The sequence below is a fragment of the Cinclus cinclus genome, chromosome 23 (assembly GCF_963662255.1).
Source record: "Cinclus cinclus chromosome 23, bCinCin1.1, whole genome shotgun sequence".
NCBI lineage: Eukaryota > Metazoa > Chordata > Aves > Passeriformes > Cinclidae > Cinclus > Cinclus cinclus.
In genome coordinates, this window is record NC_085068.1 from 1,453,937 (window position 1) to 1,474,570 (window position 20,634).

The following is a 20,634-nucleotide window of genomic DNA, read 5'->3' on the forward strand; positions in this document are numbered from 1 at the left end:
GAAGGTGCCATCTCCAAGGCATCTGGGCACCTGTGGGTTCCCATCCCTGTGGTGTCTGGGCACCTCTCAGTGTCTATCCCCATTATGTCTGAGTATCTCTGGGTGTCCATCCCCATGACCTTGGGCACATATGGATGCTCCTAGTACTATCCACCGGTAAAGGTGCAGCACCTGCTGCCCCCAGACCCCTCCCCAGCACAGGGACACACTGGTGCCAGATGGTGGTTTATTTGCCTGGTGCCAGGCCGGGAAGCTGATTACAAGAATGCTGCCACGCTCAGTTGTTTCTCATGGTCTGGAAGGGAGAAGCTTTTAAGACAGGAGGACAGTACCCCAACACCCAACACTCTAAAACTCCAACACCCTGGCACCCCATCACCTGAGCACTATGGCATCCCAACACCTCAAGAGCCTGGCACACCAGTGCCCAGCACCTCAGCTACCCAGAGCCCTGGTACCCCATTGCCCTGGCACCCCAGCACTCCAATGCCCCAGCATCCCTGAGTCCTGGTACACTTACACCATGGCATCCTGGCACCCCAGTCTTCTAATACCTCAGTTCCCTGGCACCCTGATACCCCATCATTCCAAAGCTCTGGCAAACTCTTGTTCTGGCAGCCCAGCAAATCAGAGCCCTTTTTCCTCAGCTCCATGATACCCAAGCACCCCAGTGCTGTGGCATATCTGTGCCCTGGAATTTTGGCACTCCACTGCCCTGGCACCCAGCAGCCTGGTGCCCTGGCACTCCAGCACCCCAGTAGCCTAGAGCCCTTTTATGCTGTTGTACTGCAGAGCCCTTTTATGCTGGCACTGTGGCACTTTGACACCTGGTACCCAAGCATCATGGCACCCTGACAGCCCCATCCTCTGGTATCCCAGCATCAGAGCACCCCGACACTCTGTACCCCAACAACCTGGTACACCAATACCCTGGCACCATGGCACCCCAGCAGCCCAGCAGACTGGTTCCTTTACCCCCTGGTACCCCAGCACCCCAGAGCCCTGGTACCCCAGCACCCCAGAGCCCTGGTACCCCATTGCCCCAGCACCCAGCACCCTGATATGGCGTCCCAATTCTCCAGCACCATGATACCCAAATTCCATGGCATCGTGACACCATGATATCCCACTTCTCTGGCACCCTTGCACCCTGACAACACAGTATCCCATTCCCTGGCACCCTGACAGCCTGTGCCCACCTCTGCAATCCAGTCCTCGAAGGCAGACACGCGGGTGAACACAGTGGGTTTCTTGGCAGCGTTGCAGCCCAGGGCTGACACAAAGCTGGCGATGCCATGGACCTCCCAGGTCCCATCCTCAGCCTGGCAGTTCAGGGGGCCCCCGGAGTCACCCTGAGATGTGGGATTGTGGCATGAGGCAGGGTCAGCACCACAGGGGCCTGGGATGTGCCTCCCTCCACCACAGTGCGGTACCCACATTGCATCCGGCCTTCTCGGCGCCGCCGGCACAGATCATGGTTTGGCGGATGGCCACAGCTCCCCACCAGTCGGGCTGGGTGCAGTGCTCGTAGTCCACCACGGGCAGCTCTGCCTGCTGCAGCCGATCCGGCAGCGACCCCCCAGCTACGGGATCAGAGCACCCCGTAGTCTGCCCACCGCCCTCCATCCCTGCCCACATCCATCATCCATCCATTCATCCATCCATCCATCCATCCATCCATCCATCCATCCATCCATCCACCCATCCATCCACCCATCCATCCATCCATCCATCATGCATGCATGCATCCATCCATCCATCCATGCATCCATGCATGCATCCATCCATCCATCATCCATCCATCACCCATCCCTCCATCTACCTTCCTTCTCTTCATCCTACATCCATCCGTCTTCTTTCCATTAATTCCACATTCATCCACCTCTGCATCTTTCAAGACCTCCAGCCCTCCTCTCTTCCCTCCAACCCTGCATGCTTCCATTCCTCCCTTCATCTCCCCATACATTTCTCTACCCCTTTTCCATCCCTCCATTCCCTCATGCCTCATCTATCCCTCCAACCAGCTTCTTAAACATCTCTCCATCCATCCATCCATCCATCCATCCATCCATCCATCCATCCATCCATCCCTCCCTCTAACTCCTCATTCATCTCCCCATATGTTCCTCTATCCCTTCACCCAACCCTCCCTTACCTCCCCATCCCACCATCCCTTCAACCATCTCCCCAACCATCCCTCCCTCCATCTCCCCATCCATCACCCATCTATCAAATCCTTTATCCATCCACTATCTCAAAACAATTCTCATCCCTCCCTCCATCTCCCCAACCATTCCCATGCATCTCCCCATTTGTCCATCCGCCATCCCTCCCTCCATTTCCCCAGCCATTTCCACATCTATCCCTCCAACCCTTCACCATCCCTCCATACATCTCTACATCCACCTCCCCAGCCATCTATCTCCTCAGCTGTCCCTCCACCTCCCTATCCATCCCGCATCTATCTCCCCATTTCTCCATCCCTCATCTCTCCCTCCATCTTACCATCCATTTCCCCATATATCCCTCCAAGCCTCCACCCATCTCCCCATGCATCCCTCCATGTCCTCCTGTCCCTGCCCTCCCTCCCGGTGCCCGGACGCACTGGTGAGCCGTCCCCAGCCGCTGAGCACGCAGGGGTACCCGTTGGGCAGGATGGAGCCAGCGGGCGGCAGCCGCCCCACCTGCACCTCTGCTGAGAGCACGGCTGGGCGCTGCAGCTTCATCAGGGCGATGTCATTGCTGCACATGGGGACACGGGTCAGAGGGGAGGCTGCGGGGGGGCATGGCCTCCTCAGCTCCCCATGGACCCTGCTCACCCGCAGGCCGCGCAGAAGCTGAGCCACTTGGGGTGCACGAAGATGTCGTCGGAGTTCACAGGGATGCGCTGCTCGGGACCCTCCCCAGTGCTCATGTCATACTCACCCAACACCACCTGGTACGTGTGGGTGTTGCTACCAGCAAAGGGGGGTAAGGGTCAGCGGGTTCGGCCCTCCGTCGGCATCCCTCCCACACCCGGGACCCTTTCAAGCACCCAAACGCTCTGCCCTCCACCCCAAATCCCCTCCCTGCACCTCTCCATGGACCAAATATGCACCCAAACTCACCTCTCTGCATCCTGCACCCCACCTCCTCTGCACCCTGAATCTCTTCCTGCACACAGATCCCCCGCCCTGAACCCTGAACCCCCTCCCTGGACCTCTCCCTGCACCCACCCTGCTCCCAGACTCACCCCCCCTGCCCTGTCAGGCCCTCTCCCTGCACCCATCCTGCCCTGCACATCATCCTTGTGCCCACCTTGCACTTTTCACCCCATCCATGCATTCCTTCCATGTATGTAGCAACTTCTCTCCCTGCTCCCAGAACCCCTTCTTGCACTCAGGACTCCCTCCCTGCATCCCACTGCATCCCTCCTGTACCCAAGACCCTCCTGTAGCCCCATGAACCCTCTCCATTCACCCATACCTGCACTCCTGCATTCCTCTGCACTCCTCCTGCACCTCAGCACCCACCCGCACTCTCCCCATGCACTGTACCTGCACCCCTCCATGCACCCATCCCTGCACACTGAAACCCTTCTGCACCCTTCCTACACCGTTTCCTGCACCCCACACCCACCCCTGTATCCAACACCCATCTCTACACCCTGTGTCCCTTCCATGCATCTCTCTGCACTATTCCCTGCACCGCAGCACCTATCCCTGAAGCCCTCTTGCAGCCCCCAGCCCGGTGCCCTCACGAGATGCAGTGTGCGGCTGTCATCACCCAGTTGGCAGCGATCAAGGTTCCCCCGCAGGTGTGGCGGAAGGTTCCATCCCGCTTGTACTGCAGCGAGATCTGGGGGAGGGAGGGGAGACACTGCTGGGGGCCACCGTCCCCCCACATGGCTGCTGCTGCCCCATCACCCTGTCCCCCTGTCCCACTGTCCCCTCACCTGCCAGGGCCAGCTGTAGGGCTCCGCATCTTGCCCATTGACCACCCGGGAATCCGGCAGCACCGCGGCGTGGACACCTGCAGTACATGGCACTGTCACCCACCGGGCACCCACCTGAGCCTGGGGACACGGAGGGGTCAGGGGATACCTCACCGCCGGCCACCAGCAGCAGGACGAGGCTCAGTATCGCAGCCATGGCTCAAGTGTGGCTGTCCCAGGCACCCGACAACCTTAAATCCCTGCTGGTATCAGGAGCACCCAAGGGCACCCCTGGGAATGGGCACCTGGTGCCCATCTGGGACTTGGTGGGAGGGGCTTAAACATTAACCTTGGCCTTGGGGAGAAATGCATTGGCACCCGGCCAGTGGGGACCCCACAGATCCCAAAGCCCCCTGTCCCTGCTGCCCCCTACTTCCTCTGTACCCCCTGTGCCCCTCATAGTCCCCATACCTCTCTGTGTGCCCCATAGCCCTTACAACTACCCCAGTGCCCTCCACAGCCCCCACAGTCACCTCCATGGGCCCCTACAACCACCCTGTACCCTCATAGTCACCATAACCACCTCGTGCCCCCTATAGTCCCCATATTCCCTGTGCACCTGGTGGACCCCTCAGGCTGCTCTGGCCCCCATATCTCCCTTGCCACCCCCTGGACTCTAGAGCCCCCAAGCCCCTATAACCACCCCTGTTCCCACATATTCCATGTCTTTGGTGTGCCCATATATCTCCTATAGCCTTAATGGGCTCAGTGCCCCATATATCCTCCCCTCCTGGACCCCCACAACCCCTACAACCATCCCAGGTGCCCTCCATAGTCCCCATGTGGCCCCAATGGCCCCTATAGCCCCCATGGACTATATGGCTCCATATATCACTCCTCCCAGACAGCATAGCACCTACCACTACCCCACAGCCCCCTGTGCTCCCACACCCCCCCGATCACCTCTACTGCCCCATAGTCCCTTCAAACCAGCCTTGTGCCCCCCATATCCCCCATGTTCCCATACAGCCTCTATGGCCCCCATGTACACCCCCTCCCAGAGCCCATAGCTCCTGTGTCCCCCGTATACCCTAAGCCCCTGGTAGCCTGCTCTGACCCCCCTGGCCCTCATATATAACCCCATCCCAGAACCCATAGCCCTTAAAATCCCCCCCCCCCCAGACCCTATAAACCCCTGTGCCCCCATTTCCCCTCTATATCTGCTATGCTCCTTGTGTTCCCCATATACCCCCTATACTGTCCTGTGACCCAATAACTCCCACAGCCCCCCTGTGCCCCTATAGCTCCCCCATATCACTTTATGTCCCTGGTGCCCCCCACAGACCCTATAAACCTCAGTGTCCCTATAGCCCCTTGCCCCTGGTACCCCCATAGCCCTAATAGACTCCTGTGCCCGCATAGCTCTCTGTTTTAGACTCTGGTACCCCCATAGTTCCCCCCATGTCCCTTCATAGTTCCTATAATTCCCTTGTGTCCCACAGCCCCCCAGGTGCGTCAGGAAGTTTGGGAGCAATGGAAGACATGGAGGGTTATAACAACTCTTGGAGCACTGGGGAGTGTGGGGGCTATGGGCTCTCCACGCACCCCAGAACCCTCGTAGAAGTTCCCACAGTAGTCCTCCATGCTCCTCCAGTGTCCCCATGACACTATAGAAGTTCTCAGACGTGACCGCTGTGTCCTTGTAAAAGTTCCCAGTGGTGTCCCAAGGTGTTCCTATGCACTCCCTTGTCCTTGTAAAAGTTTCCAGAGGTGAGCTCCCTGTCGCCCCCTGTCCCCATAACAGTTTTTGCAGGTGCTCCACAGTGTCCCCACACACCCCTGTGTCCTCATAAATGTTCCTACAGGTGCTCCATGATGTCCTGCACTCCATGTCCCTGTAAAAGTTCCCAGAGATGCACTCCCATTCTCTCCCCACACTTGTGTTCCCATAAATTTCCCAGGAGTGTCCCACGGTGTCCCCATGCATCCCCGTGTCCTTGTGCAAATTCCCACAGCTGCCCCATGGTGTCCCCATGAACCTCCATGCCCCAGGAAAAGTTCCCAGGAGTGTCCCAGGGTGCCCCCATGCACCCACGTGTCCCACTATAGGTTTCCAGAGGTGACCACCCATGTACCCCCATGTCCCCACGCACCCTCATGACCTCCTGAATGTTCCCGGGGTGTCCCCCCACGTCCCCACACACCCGTGTCCCAGTATAAGTTCTCAGAGTTTCCTCTCGTGTCCCTGCAAAAGTTCCCCGGTGTCCCGGCGCCCCCGGGTGTCCCCCTGTGTCCCCCTGGTGTCCCTGCAAGAGTTCCCAGGGGGTGTCACCCTATGTCCTCACGCACCCTACGTCCCAATAGAAATTCTCAGCGTGGATCCTTGTGTGCCCCTGCAACTTCCCCGTCTCCCTATAAACGTTCCCAGGGATGTCCACTGTGTCCCAGTGCAAGATCCCACAGATGTCCCACGGTGTCCCTGCGTCCCCCGTGTATCCCGTGTATCCCTCGTGTCCCTGCAAACGTTTCCAGGGCTCTCCCCCATATCCCCGTATGCCAGTGCAAGTTCCCAAGCGTGTCTCACGTGTGTCCGTGTCCCAATGCAAGATCCCAGCGGTGTCCCCAAGTCCCCGTGCAAGTTCCCAGGGATGTCCACGGTGTCCCTGCGCCCCCGTCTCTGCTCCCGTGCCCCTCTCGTGTGCCTGTATAAGTTCCCAGGGGTGTCCCCCAGTGCCCCTACGTCCCCGCATGTCCCTGTGTCCCAGGGTAGGTTTCCCAGCCGTGCCCCACTGTGTCCCCCCGTGGGCGCGCGCTCCGTGGCCCGGCCCCGCCCCGCGGCGGGGGTGGGGGGGGAGGGGGGCGGGGCGGCCCCGGGGCGGCGGCGCCACCGGAGCGAGCGAGCGGAGCGGTCTCGGCGGGGCCGGAGAGGGGCCGGAGCGGCGATGGGGCGACGAGGCCCGGCGGCGCTGGGGACTCTCCTGCTGCTGGAGACCCTCCTGGGGGTGAGTGGGGCCGGGGGGTGTGGGGTTGGGGTCCCCTCGCCGAACTGGGAGGTCCCGTAAAGGAGTTGGCGGCCGCGGAGTTGGGGGTCCCACGAAGGACTTGGGGACTTCTAAAGGATTTGGGGTACCTGAAGGGAGCTGGGGTTTCTACCCGCGGACTTGGGGTCTCTTAAAGGAGTTGAGGTCACTTGTAGAAGTTGGAGTCCCCCCACGGAGCTGGAATTCCCGAAAGGGGTCAGGGTCCCGGCAGTTGGAATTCCTTGTAGGGGTTGGGCTTCCCCGTAGGAGTTGGGGTTCCCCACAGGAGTTGGGGTCCCCGGAGTGGGAATTCCATAGATAAATTGTGAGCCCCGTGTGGTTTTGGGATCCCTTAAAGCACTTGGGGCCCTTAAAGAAGTTGGGGTCCCCACGATTTTGGGATCCCCTAAAAGACTTGGGTGCCACGGAGCTGGGGTCCCCTGAAGGAGTTGGGGTCCCCTACAGGAGTTAAGACCCCCTCCCCGGAGTTGAAGTTCCTTGTAGGAGGTGGGGTCCTCCATGGAGTTTGTCTCTCTTGAATTATTTGGGGTTCCTAGTGGGAGTTGAGGTCCCCTGAAGGAGTTGGAGGAGTTATGCTGTGCCTGAAGAGAGTCGGGCCCCCCCCTCAGCGCAGGAGTTCCCAGCGTGGTGCTCTGGCCGCTCAGGGAACTGGGGTGTCCCTCCACATGTGCAGAGGGGGCACAGGGATCCCAGGGTTATCACGGAATTGGGGTCCCCCAGGACACCAAGGAGATGTGGGGGTCCCTGTTCCTTAAGGGATTGGAGTGTCCCCCCTGTACCAGGGGATCCCTGGCACCCTGCTCCTCTCCCTAAGGGACTGAAGGGTCCCCCCTTGTACCGGAGTCACGTGGGGAGCCCAGGGCCCTCACCGTGTCCCATCTGGGAATTGCCGTGCCCTCCCAAAGGAGAGGTGGGATCTCTCTCCCCGTGCCCTGTCCCGTCTGGGAATGGGGTGTGGGGGGTCCACCTGCCTGTCCTCTATGGTACTTGAGGTCCCCCAGGGACTGGGGGTGCATGGGGTCACCCACCCCTATACCCCTATGGAATTGGGGTCCCCATGACCCCCATGTGGGGGCCCCAGTCAGGGGGGTCCCTGTCACCCCACCCTGTTCCTTCAGGGAATTGGGGTCCCCGTGACCCCAAAGTGGGGATGGTTCCCGTCACCCCATAAAACACTCATGGTGTTCCAGCTCCCCCCTTGCCCCCAGCCTCTGCCGTGGGTGGGAGTCACTTATAGGGGCACTTATATTCTGCTTTTGGGGTGCCCCCTCGCCCCGTCCGCACCTCCACCCCATCCCACGCCCCAACTAAATTTAAAGGGTGATGGTGTCGCCGGTCACCCTAAAAATAACCGTCCCAAAATACCCCGAGGTGGGGCGCTGCATCTGGGGGTGCCCCTGGGGTGGTTCCGACCCTGCTAGGGAGCAGTGGGGCAGGGGGTGACACCTCTGGATATCCCGGGGGGGTGCAGGGGGGTTTGCGCCGTGGGGCTGCGCACTCCCGATTTACGGGGGAATCCCTCGGTGGGTTGCGGAGATGATGGCGAGGTGGGGGGGCAGGGGGGTGGTTTGGGGTTGGGCGGGTGCCCGGGGTGGAGAACAGAGGGGGCCTTGTGCTCGGGGCCGTGCTGGCAGCGCGGCCCCCCCGCTTTCCATGGGGCTTCCACCCACGTCCGGGGAGGCTGGTGGGGATAAAGGGGGGGGATCCCCACTTTACAATCCCCCACCCCCCCATTCTGCTGAGGCACATGGGGGAATGTTGGGACCGAGCACCCCTGTAACGCCCCTGGCCGGGATGCTGGGCCGTGCAGCCCCCTACAAGCACGGGGGGTGCTCCCACGGAGGGCGTTGGTGTGGAGTGGGGCATGGGGGTGCCACCCCCAAGGGCTGTGAAGAGTTAATTTGGTGGGGGGGAAGGGGAGGGCGAAGCAGGAATGTGCGATAAGATCACTCTGCCCGAGGGGAAGGGCTGGGGAAGGGGAGGACACCCCACGCACACCCACCCCGCGTGCAAGCGCGCTCTTGCACACTCGTGTGCCTGGGGCATGCATGGAGGGGGGACACGGCCAAGGCCGCTTTGGGGGGCCCCGCGGTGCTGGGGAGGCTTGTGTCACATCTGGGGGAACATGGAGGCATTTGGGGACACCTAGGGGCATTTAGGGCTACCTGGGGGCATTTGGGACCGCCTGGGGGTACTCGGGGGCACTTGGGGACCTTCCGGGCCGTAGCGCACATGGCCTTTTGCCTTCGGCTCTTTCCCATCGCCAAAGATGGCCCGGCTGGGATGAGGAGGGGGAGGAGGAGGCGGGGGAGGAAGGTCAGCTCAGACGCTGGGTCCTTGCCAGGACTCCTGGGTTTCCCCTTCACCATCAAAACCCGACAGTCCCACAGAAGATCTTGTTATCCCATTAAAAAATTTACTCCCCCCAAAAATCCCGCTCAAAATCTGTCTATCCCCCCCAAAAAACCCCGTCTCCACCCCCATATCCATCTCCCCCCACAACCCATTTTCCCACAAAAAAACCCATATCCCTTTCCCCAAAACACCATTTCCCGCCCCCCAAACCCATCAACTCCCCACAACTGATCTCCATTCCCCAAAACCCATCTCTCTCCCCAAAAACCCATCACCCCCCACCAATCTCCCTCCAGAAAATCACCTCCCCCCAAAGTCTCCCTTCCGAAATCCATTTACCCCAAAAACGCCCAGATCGCCCCCCTCGTCCAAGTCTTTTCAGGAGAAATTAGGCAATGCCAGCAGGGAGGAATGCAGGGCGGGAGGGGGAAGGGGAAACACATATTTGGGGGCCTCCTGCCTGCCCTGCTGTGGCTTTGACCCCGCAGCTGTTTCACCCCCAAATCCCGGGGGCGGCAGGGCAGGGTAGGGGGGAGAGAGCAGCTGCCTCTGCCCCCCCCCCCCCCCCCCCCCCCCGGGACCAGCATCCCACCAGCTGTGCTGGCAGCCCCCCAAATCCTGGGGGTGACCCCATCCCCCCAAACTGGGGGTGGCTCAGTCCTTGGGGACCCACTGGAGAGGGAAGGAGGGTTTTTTCAGGGGGAAACACCTTTTAACATGACCTTGGGGGAACAATAAGCCGGGGAGGGACTGCTATTAATAACGCCCCCCCCCCCCTCCCCGGTTATTATTCTTGGGCTGCGTCACCTCCTCTTCCTCGCCCGGATGAATTACTGGCGGGGGGGGGGGGGGGGGGGGGGGCTCATCCAGATTTGTGGGCCACTTCAAAATTTCGGGAGCTACATCCGTATTCTAGTGGAGGAACATCCAAACCGGCGGCGGGGGACATTCAAATTGGCGGGAGACACCCAAATAAGGGGGGGTTGAAGTGTTCCCCAAATCTGGGGTGCAGTTTGGAAGCAGGAGGGTAGCAGGGTGGTGCTTCCTCAACCTTCTCTTCCTCGCCCCCCTCCCCCCCACTTTTCCCCAGGGTGCGGGGCAGGATTTGGGCCGGGGAGTGGAAAATGTGAGCGGCGGCGAGGCCGTGGCGTCCGGCCGGGCGCGGTGCCCCGGCGGCAGCGGGGGGGACCCGGGTGTCCGGGGGGGGCCCAGGCGTCCGAGGGTGCGGGCCCGCAGCGCGGGAGAGGCTTCCGGTAACCGGAGAGGGGGATTGTCCCCTACCCTGCTCGGACGACACCGGACACCCGACAGGCAGCTGCCATTCTGCCAGCCGGGCTGGGGCTGCGGCGCCGGGGCTGAGCACCTACGGGCTCGGTGCACGAGTGGGGGACGTGGTGGCAGAGGCCCCACACACTCGTTGAGGGTGTGGGGGCTGAGAAGCCACGTGTGTGGGGACAATGACAGGGCACCCACACGCTGAGTACACGTGTGGGGATGTGGGGGCTGAGGACCCACACGCTCAGTGCACACGTGGGGAGCAGCAGAGCCCCCCCCCCCCCCCCCCCCGCAAGCACATGCGGCCTCGTGCCTCAGTTTCCCCTTGAATGGGGGCTGGGCTGACACCCACGAGGGGCCTCCGCAGACAGATCCCTTGGGGTGTTGGGTCCTCCCATCCATGTGGCCGCGGGCCCCGTGTCCTCCCCTGTGTCCCCCCCTTTGTCGCCCCGTGTTCCCCCTGTGTCCTGTCCCCTCTAGTGCCTGCCTAATCCCCCGGCACTTGTTTGCACAGCAAAGTGCTGCTGCGACGGATTCCTGCCGGGGCCGGGGGGGAGGCACCCGCAGCGCCGCACATGCTTGTGCATGGACCTGTGGGCACCAGGGCGCACCCAGCTGGGGCACACGCGTGTGTCAGAGCACGCGTGTGGCGGTGTCAGTGTTTGTGCACAGTCAGCCATTGGTGACTGCGGTGGCGTGTGCGCTCACACCCATCCCCACGTCAGTGCGCATGTGTGGTGCTGCAAACACGTGTGCACGGGCCGGTGTGGCAATGGCCTCGAGTTGGTGCATACACAAAGCGTGCAAATGTGTGTGCAGACACGTGTCAGTGTGCACACACCCCCGTGGCAGGCCACGCGTGTGGCACTGCGTGCACTTGTACGGGTGCAAAGGTGTGCACAGCCAGGTGTCACTGTGCATGCTTGTTCCCGTGTCCGTGCGTGCACATTGCGGTGCAAACCCACATGCACACGCGTCTCCGTGTTGACTCCTGCCTGTGGCAGCGTGCACGTGTCCCCATGTCACTGAACACACCCGTCCCCGTGTCAGTGCACATGTGGAGCAGTGTAAACACGTGTGCACACACTTCCTGTGTCGCTGCACACACGTGTGCACTCTGGGCTCCCTGGCACACGCCCCCGTGCCCGTACATGGACGTCCCGGTGTCGGTGATCCCACTGCCGGTGCTGGTCGGTGCAGGAATGCGGAGGGTGTGTGATGAGCTCACCCCGCTCCCTCTTCCCGGTGACGCCGCTGCACAGTCACGCGCCTCCACCCCATTCCCCCCCCGGGGTGACGTGGCTGGGTACCCGCAAGGTCGTGTCCCGCGGGTGGCCCCATCCCATGGTGCCCCCATCCCCCAGGTCACCGGCAGCGCCCGCGGCTGGGTCGACGCCTTCCCTGAAGACACAGTGGCCGATCACGTCGGGGACACACAGGGACGGCGCTACTACCGGCACCTGTCAGATGACGAGGACCTGGTGGCCTCTGGAGGTGAGGGGACACCAGGGGGCACCAGGGTGTGTGGGTCCTGATGCCACCCTGGGTGCTACTTGCACAGTCCTCACTGCGGATGGCACTGGGACCTGGTGGTAAGGTGGCACTGGGTGGGTCAGTGCCACCAGGAGTGGGAGTCACTGTAGCTGGATGTCACCGTGGGTGGGTGTGGCATGAGTGGGTGTCACCAGGTGGGGGGGTATTACCATCAGTTGGTGCCACCGGTGCCACTCACTCAACTGTGCCCATTGCAGATGGGAAATGGACCTGATGGCACTCAGCGCTAAGGTGGCATTAGGTATGTGAGTGCCACCCTGTATGCTGCTGTCCTCTTTGTGGTTGCTACTTGCACCTGGTGGCATCTGGTGATAAGGTGACACTGAGTAGGTGGATGTCACTGTGAGCAAGTGCCACTCCTGTTGCCCTCATCACAGATGCCACCAGGATTTGGTGGCAGCTGGAGACAGGGTGTCATTGAGTGGGTGAGCATCACCGTAGGTGAATGTCACCATGAGTGAGTGTCACTACCCTGGGTGCTCCCATGTTGTCCCCAGGTCAGGTGGCACCAGGACCTGGTGGAATCTGGCAGTAAAATGTCACCAGGTGGTTGCTACCATGGGTGTGTGTCACCCTGGGAGTGTGTCGCACTTAGTGCCACTACATTGTTCCCATCGTGGATGGCACTGGGATCTGGTGGCATTTGGTGGCATATGTGGCACTGGGTGCCACCACGACTGCGTGGGTGTCACCATGGGTGGGTGTCCCCACATGTGGGGGTCCCCACGGGCAGGTGCCACCCTCACACTGTGCCCACCTCAGATGGCAGCGGGGAGGATGGCAGTGGTGTTCCCTGGCCACCGACAGTCATGGCCCCAGCTCCTAGCAGCGGGCTGGCACCCACCGGTAAGGGGACACTGTGGAAGGCACCTGGCCCCGGGCTGGTCTCTGCTGGCACCGCTCTCAACCTCTGTCTCCTCTTCATCCTCCTCCTCCTCCTCCTCTTCCTCCTCTTCCTTGGGGGCAGCGCCCGGGCCCCACCCTGTGCCTGCGGGCATGTTGGTGGCCGAGCCCGAGGATGACCCCCCGATCAGTAAGTGACACTTTTTGGGGACCCCCCTTTGCTGCACCCTGACTTTTCTTTCTCCTGTGCTTTATTGGGTGGGATTCCAATCACTGGGGGAGACACAGCTGGGGAGCAGGAGGAACATCTGGATGGGGGGGGTCATAGCTGGGTGAGGGTCACAGGGGGGGATATTTTGGATGTGCAGGTTCCACTCCCCCAGTTTCGACACCCCATCCCCCAACTTTGGCACCCCTTGCCCCCAGTTTATTTCCGGGCGCTGGTGAACTTCACCCGCAGCATCGACTACAGCTCACGGCTGGAGGACCCTGATTCTGAGGAATTTCGGGAGATTTCCGAGGCTGTGGTGGATACGGTGAGGACTGGGGGGACTCAGGAGGGCTGGAGGTGGGGGGCACCCAAGGGACCATCCTGACCCCTCATTTCCTGCCCATAACAGCTGGAGTCAGAGTATTACAAAGTGCCTGGGGAGCAAGTGGTCAACGTGGTCTTCATCAAGTGAGTAGGGGGGCTTGGGGAGCTTTGGGGAGCTTGGGGGAGTCTAGAAGGGCTTAGAGGGTTTGGGGGGCCCAGAGAGTTTTGGAAGGTCAGGAGAACAGGTTGGGCAGGGGGGCCTGGAGGAGCAAGATGTCATCTGGGGGGATTTTGGGGTGCAATGGTGAAGTTTTGGGGTGGAATGAGGGGCTTTTGGGAGGACAGAGAGGTTTTGCAGGTGTTAGGATGGATTGGAGGTGATGGGAATGTTTTGGGGTGGAAGGAGGGCCTTTTGGGTTGCAGTGAAGATGTTTCAGGGTACAGTGAGGAGCTTTTGAATGTGCAGGGAGTTTTTGGGGTGATGGAGACATTTGGAGGTGGTGGGGTGGATTGGAGGTGATGAGGATTTCTTGGGGTGCAGTGTGGACACTTTGGAGGCTGAGGGTTGATTTGGGGTGAAGTGTGGCTATTTTGGGGTTTTGACTCTTCGTCCCCCAGGCAGCTGGATGGGGATGTGTTCGTGGAGCTGGATGTGGGCTCAGAGGGGAATGGGGACGAGGCGCAGCTCGGGGGGATCCTGCGGGACCTGTTGGCCGGCGGCTCCATTGCCTCCTACCTCACATCCCCTCACGGCTTCCAATTCCGTCGCCTGGGAGCTGGTGAGCCCGGGAGGGGCTTTGGGGGGAGCCTGAGGGGGTTTTGGGGTGCTCTGGAGTGGTTTGGGGCCGGGGGGGTCAGAGCACCACATCCCAATCTGTGTTACTCTGCTGGCTGTCACATCCTGGCGTGTATTGACCTTGGCCAGATTTGGGTGGGGGATGTTCTGGGGTGATCCCCTGACTGTGTGCCCCCATCCCGGCCACAGTGACCCCCCAGCCCCGCACTTGCACCGTGGGAGAGTTTTCCTGTAGGAGCGGGGAGTGCGTGGCCGTGGAATATCGCTGCGACCGCCGGCCCGACTGCCACGACGCCTCCGATGAGGAGGAATGTGGTGAGGCAGCTCAGCACCCCTGGAACCTCCTCTGTCCCAAAAATCGCCCGGGTTCCCATTCCCCACCCCATGGCCCTGCCACTCCCTCTCTGCACCTTCTTTCCTCCTATACTCTCCTGCACCCCAACTTCCCCATTTAGGCCCCCATTTTACTCTTACACCCCTGTAAACATTCCCTGCAACCCCTTTTTCCTATATATCCCCTTATACTGTACTGTGCCCTCATTTCCCCCAAGCCCCCTGCACCCCATAAACACTTCTCACACCCCTTTTTGCCCAGTATACCCCTCTATACCACTCTGCATCCCCATTTCTCACTTTAATGCCCTTGCACACCTATTTTATTCCTATGCCCCAATAAACACTCCTCACACCCCTTTTTTCCCCCCTACAACCCTCTGCGCCCCATTTTTCCCCTACACCCCTCCATAAACCCCCTTTGTACCCCTCCCTCCAACCCCACCCAGATCCTCCCTCTTCACCCCCATTCCCTCCTGAGTCCTCCCATAACCCCCTTTTATCTGCCCACAGAGTTCCCCCCACGGCCACCCCCCAGCACCGCCCACCCAGCCACTACACGCCCGCTGAGCACTGTCCCCGTGGGCACCACCCCAGCATCCCCCCTGCGCCCCTTCACCCCACGTCCCCCAAAACCAGCGGCTGAGGGATGCCAGGGTGGTGAGGCTGCCTGCAGGGACGGGCGCTGCATCCCCCGGGATTACCTGTGTGACGGAGAGCGCGACTGTGCCGACGGCTCTGACGAGGATGCCTGTGGTGGGTCCTGGGGATGGTGAGGGTTTGGGGGACTCTACCTGGACTTCAGCAAAGCCTTGGACACTATCTCCCATGGCAAACTCCTGGAAAATCTGGCAGTCCATGGCTTGGTGAGGTTCACCCTGTGCTGGGCTAAGAACTTGCTGTTGGCCAGGCCCAGAGAGATGGTGCAGTTGGTGTCTGGTCACCAGATGTGTCCCCTAGGGATCAGTGTTGGGTCCAGTCCTGTTCAGTATCTTTATTGATGATCTGGGTGAGGGCATTGAGATCCACACCAAGTTGGGTGCAAGTGTGGATCTGCTGGAGGTAGGGTAGGAGGGCTCTGCAGAGACACCTGGACAGACTGGATCCAAGGGATAAATCCATAGATGTGAGGTTTAACAAGACTGAGTGCCAGGTCCTGCACTTTGGCCGCAACAACCCCTGCAGTGCTCCAGGCTGGGGACAGAGTGGCTGGAGAGGGGCCAGGCAGAAAAGGACTTGGGGGCACTGATGGATAGCAGGCTGGACATGAGCCAGCAGTGTACCCAGGTGGCCAAGAAGGTCAATGGCACCTGGTCTGGATCAGGAATGGTGTGGCCATCAATGATCTCAAAGGTCTTTTCCAACCTAATTGATTCTGGGGTTCTGGGTGCTGACTTGCCCCATGCTCCCCAGGCACCCCGTCCCCTTGTGAGCCCAATGAGTTCAAGTGTGACAATGGGCACTGTGCCCTAAAGCTCTGGCTCTGCGATGGCGAGAATGACTGCGGTGACGGCTCTGATGAGAGTGACTGCCGTGAGTATGGGGGCTTGGGGACACGTGTGAGGATGTGGGGACACAGCTGATACTGTGCTGGAACCCCCTGCAGCCACCAAGGCGCCTGGTGAGGCATGTGGACCAGCGGAATTTCAGTGTGTGTCCAGTGGGAGCTGCATCCGTGCCAGCTACCAGTGTGACAGGGAGCCCGACTGTCCCGACCGCAGTGATGAGGTTGGATGTGGTGAGTGACTCCAGAGGGGACAGCTCCTCAGGGAGGGGACATGGGGACCAAGGCTGGGTTGTGGATGCTGTGCCAGGGATGCTGTGCCGCTGGGGGCATGTAGTGCTTTGGCAGCAGGATGGGGACACTGTGCCCAAGCTGTCCTTGGGATACAGGGCTGTGTCTGAACTGTGTCTGAACTGTGTCAGGGACCCTTTGCTGTGACACCAAGCTGGGGACACTGCCTGGGGGCCTTGTGCCATAACAGAGGGCTGGGGACATTGTGCCATGGTAGCAGGCTCTTGACACTGTGCCTGGGGACATTGTGCCATGGCACTGGGCTGGGGACTCTGTGCTGTGCCCAGTGCCACAGGACCATACTGGGGATGCTGTGTCCAGGTCCCTGCGCTGTGGCACAGTGCTGGCTGCCACACTGGGGACCCTGTTGCCAGGCAGTGCCACACTGGGAAGCCTGTGCTGTGACATCGGGCTGGGGACCCTGTGTTGGGAGCTTGCCCCCAGGTGGTGCTGTGCTGGGGACATGTCACGGAACCAGGCTGGATATCACACTGGGGACCCTGTCCTCAAGCTGATCTGGAGATGCAGTGCCAAAGAACATGTCCCCGGGTGGATCCGGGGTGGCGGTGACAGTGTCCCCATTTTTCAGTGGTACAGCACAGACCAGACAGTACCAGTGGCAGTGACAATAACAGGGTGGCAGTGGCAGTGTCCCAGTTTTTCTGGGGTGCCAGCAGGGCAGGTGGTGCCAATGGTAGTGGCAGTCCAGAATGACAGGGGTGACAACTGGGGCAGGTGGTGACTGCGCCAGTGGTAGTGGCAGTGACGATGGGGTGGCAGTGGCAGAGTCCCTGTCCCCCAGGGGTGCTGTGTGGTGCGGGTGGTGCCGGTGGTGGTGACAATGACTGGGTGGCGGTGGCGGTGGCAGTGCCCCCACAGGTGGTGACGCTGCCGCGGGAGTCGGTGAGGGCAGTGCCTGGCCAGACCGTCACCTTCACCTGTGTAGCCACCGGTGTCCCCACCCCAATCGTCACCTGGCGCCTGAACTGGGGACACACCCCCAGCAGCCACAGGTGGGCGGGACCGGGGCCGGGGCTCAAGGGGTGATGGTTGCGGATTGGAGGAAGGGGGCGTGGCTTTCCATGGGAGGAACTTGTAATTGGTGTGGTCTGTGATGGGAGGAGCTTTATTTTGGGGTGGGGCCTGTATGGGCGGGGTTTCTTCGGGCGCTGAGATGGTGGGGGCCAGACTGGTGGCGGGACTAGTGTGCAGGGTGTGGTCTGTGTGGGTGGGGTTTTGGCAGATAGGCGTGGCTAACAGCCAAACCTGCCTGTGGTGGGCGGGGCTTGTTCAATGGGAGAGGCTTGTGAGGGGCTGGGCACTGGGTGTGCGGGGCACTGGGTGTACTGGGTGTGGGAGGCACTGGGTGTACTCGGTAGGCAGGGCACCAGGTGTGTTGAGCAAGAGGTGTGTCAGGTGCTGTGTGTGCTGGCCGTGGTGTGTGTGTGTGGCTCCCAGGTATGCCAGGCTCCACCTGTGCCAGACCCTGGGTAGCAAATGTGCCCAACAGGGTGTCAATTGTGAGCGAGGCTGGGCAGGGCACCCTGACTATCCGGGACGTGAAAGAAGCTGATCAAGGCACCTACACCTGTGAGGCTATCAACACCCTGGGCATGGTGTTTGGCATCCCTGACAGCATCCTCACTGTCACCCGCCCTGGTGAGCATCCCCTCCCCCCTCCATGCCACCAGTCCCACAGTGGTACTGTGACCATCATCTGCTGTTTCATCTTTCACAGGACCATGTCCTGAGGGCCACTTCCAGGTAACAGGGACATCCCGCTGCCTGCCCTGCTTCTGCTTTGGCATCACCACCTCCTGCCGCGCCACCACCCGGCATCGCCACCGCCTCCACCTGCGCTTCAACCGCCCCGATGACTTCAAGGGTGAGCTGTGGGGACAAGGGAGGGGGATAGGGGACCCACCAGGGGCTGAGTATTTCCTTGCAGGTGTCAATGTGACAGTGCCAGCAGCACCATCCTCACCAGTGCTCTCAGCCACCCAACTCCATGTGGATGTGGGCACTGAGGAATTCCAGCTCTTGGACCTGTCCCGCCGCTTCCTGGCACTAGACGCCTTCTGGGCACTGCCAGAACCCTTCCTTGGGGACAAGGTGATGCTGGGGTGGGGTCAGGGCTGGGCACACCAGTGGCACAGCTGCTGACAGCCCATTATGCTGCCAGGTGGATGCCTACGGGGGAGCGCTGAGCTATGGGGTGCGGTACCGGCTGGGCCGGGGACCCCCTGAGCCCACCACCCACCCCGACCTGCTGCTGTGGGGCCATGGGCGGCAGCTGCAGGCGCGTGCTGGTGACACCCACCCAAATGTTCTCAACCGGCGGCACGTGCCCCTCACTGAGGTAGGTGTGAGAAGGGATGGTGATGGTGATACTGGTGGTGATGGATGAGTGATGCTGATGATGGGTGGGTTATGATGGTGGTGGTGGGTGATGCTGGTCATAGTGGCGGGTGATGCTGGTTATAGTGGTGGGTGGGTGGGTGATGCCAGTGGAGATGGGTGGGTTGTGAATCCAGTGATGGGAAGGAGATACTGATGAAGGGAGGGTGATACTGGTGGTGGCTGGGTGATTCTAGTAGCAGTGATGCTGGTGATGGGCACTGATGCAGGTGATGGCAGGTGGGTAATGCCAGCATTACTATAATCCTGCTGTGACACTGCTGTCACCATCCTGACAGGACCACTGGGAGGATGAGCAGGGTACCCCAGTGAGCCGGGAGCAGCTGCTGCTGGTGCTGCAGGGGCTGGAGGGCATCTTCATCCGGGCAGTTTACGATGGGCGCATGGCCAGTGTGGGGCTCAGCGACGTGGCCATGGACATCACCAGCACTGCGGACACTGGCCTGGGGCCGTCTGGTGACATTGAGGAGTGCAGGTGACTACTGGCAGCAAGGTCACAGGCTCAGTACCACTGCTGCTGTGATGCCACTGTCACACTGCTCTGTTCCCAGGTGCCCCGTGGGCTACATGGGGCTGTCATGCCAACGCTGTGCCCCCCGTTTTGAGCGGGTGACGAGGGGACCCTACCTGGGGACCTGCTCTGGCTGTGGCTGCCATGGCCACTCCAGCACCTGTGATCCTGTTTTTGGGCACTGTTTGGTAAGGAGTGAAGGGTTGACGAGGTGACAAAGGGACAGGGACAGAACGCAGGATCGCCACTCCCCTGTGATATGTGTCCTCCCCTCCCAGAACTGCCAGCACAACACAGAGGGTCCCCAGTGCGAGAAGTGCAAACCTGGCTTCTTCGGCGATGCCACCAAGGGCACAGCCACTGCCTGTCACCCTTGTCCCTGTCCCTACACTGAGCCGTCTCGCAGGTGGGTGCCAACCCCAGGGACCAGCCCCTGATGTCACTGCCCTGGCATCACCATCGTTGTCACCCACAGGTTCTCAGAGTCATGCTTTTTGGACACAGATGGCCAGGCCACCTGTGATGCCTGTGCCCCTGGATATGCCGGCCGCCGCTGTGAGAGGTGGGTGGGGGGGGTCCCTCCCTATAAGCCTCCCACCTGAGACCCCACCACCCATCACCCACCTATCACCCACCTGTCCCCCACCCATCCATAGGTGTGCCCCAGGCTATGAGGGAGACCCCATCCAGCCGGGTGGCAAGTGCACCCCAATTGGTGAGTGGAGGGTGCTGGTTGGGGGGATCCCTGCACCCTTGGGTGCTCCCCACCCTCACCCTCACTGCCTGCAGGCCAGGAGCTCGTCAAGTGTGATACCCGCGGGGGCCAGGATGAGGCGGGTGGCACTTGTCGCTGCAAGGTGATGGCAGGGGACTGGGGGAACAGTGGGGCAATATTGGTGGGGACAATGGGAGGGCAATGGGGGTCTGGGCGTTGCCATCTCCCACTGCACCAGCCTGGTCCCAGGTACCCAGTCCCTGCCCTAGCACCCATCCCACCTTTATCCCATAGTACCCACTCAACCTCCCAGTCAGATCCCCTGAGGCAACCAGTCCCACCCCCCATAGTACCCAGTCCCACTGCCCATAGCACGCAGTCCAATCCCTGGGGTACCCAGACCAATCCATCCAGCACCAATCCCACCCCCTGCCCCATGGCACCCAGCCCAATCCCCCACTAGGACCCACTCCAATCCCCCATAACACCCAGTCTGACTCCTGGGGCACCCAGTCCAATTCTCCTAGCTTCAATAAAAACACCCCCCATG

General features: G+C 61.0%; 2 protein-coding genes across 2 annotated transcripts in view; one reads left to right on the forward strand and one right to left on the reverse strand.

The window, feature by feature from the left end:
• Positions 1-277: 277 nt before the first annotated feature.
• LOC134052883 (proproteinase E-like) lies at positions 278-4,130 on the reverse strand. Its single transcript, XM_062507607.1, has 8 exons — positions 4,088-4,130; positions 3,935-4,011; positions 3,740-3,837; positions 2,820-2,954; positions 2,606-2,742; positions 1,438-1,583; positions 1,200-1,352; positions 278-295 (listed from the first exon to the last, which is right to left on the reverse strand). The coding sequence occupies exons 1-8, from the start codon at positions 4,128-4,130 to the stop codon at positions 278-280; spliced, it is 807 nt and encodes a 268-aa protein (XP_062363591.1).
• Positions 4,131-6,855: 2,725 nt separating this feature from the next.
• Positions 6,856-20,634, forward strand: part of HSPG2 (heparan sulfate proteoglycan 2) — a 38,593-nt gene continuing 24,814 nt past the window's right edge. Inside the window, exons 1-21 of the mRNA XM_062507389.1 lie at positions 6,856-6,915; positions 11,949-12,078; positions 12,901-12,984; positions 13,408-13,517; positions 13,602-13,660; positions 14,135-14,295; positions 14,502-14,627; positions 15,159-15,401; positions 16,059-16,178; positions 16,252-16,383; positions 17,309-17,453; positions 17,951-18,099; positions 18,179-18,325; positions 18,389-18,552; positions 18,623-18,799; positions 19,137-19,333; positions 19,410-19,557; positions 19,648-19,775; positions 19,845-19,931; positions 20,026-20,084; positions 20,159-20,226. Of these exons, the coding sequence (XP_062363373.1) occupies positions 6,856-6,915; positions 11,949-12,078; positions 12,901-12,984; positions 13,408-13,517; positions 13,602-13,660; positions 14,135-14,295; positions 14,502-14,627; positions 15,159-15,401; positions 16,059-16,178; positions 16,252-16,383; positions 17,309-17,453; positions 17,951-18,099; positions 18,179-18,325; positions 18,389-18,552; positions 18,623-18,799; positions 19,137-19,333; positions 19,410-19,557; positions 19,648-19,775; positions 19,845-19,931; positions 20,026-20,084; positions 20,159-20,226 (2,694 nt within the window). The remainder of the gene's footprint in view (positions 6,916-11,948; positions 12,079-12,900; positions 12,985-13,407; positions 13,518-13,601; positions 13,661-14,134; positions 14,296-14,501; positions 14,628-15,158; positions 15,402-16,058; positions 16,179-16,251; positions 16,384-17,308; positions 17,454-17,950; positions 18,100-18,178; positions 18,326-18,388; positions 18,553-18,622; positions 18,800-19,136; positions 19,334-19,409; positions 19,558-19,647; positions 19,776-19,844; positions 19,932-20,025; positions 20,085-20,158; positions 20,227-20,634) is intronic.

Bases quoted from the DNA above. Each gene is read 5' to 3' on its own strand.
- LOC134052883 (XM_062507607.1), bottom strand. From the start codon at position 4,130: ATGGCTGCGATACTGAGCCTCGTCCTGCTGCTGGTGGCCGGCG. The intron at 3,838-3,934 runs GTGAGGGGACAG...TCCCTCCCCCAG, and splicing joins CCTACAGCTGGCCCTGGCAG to ATCTCGCTGCAGTACAAGCG. The intron at 1,353-1,437 runs GTGGGTACCGCA...CCCACATCTCAG, and splicing joins CCGAGAAGGCCGGATGCAAT to GGTGACTCCGGGGGCCCCCT.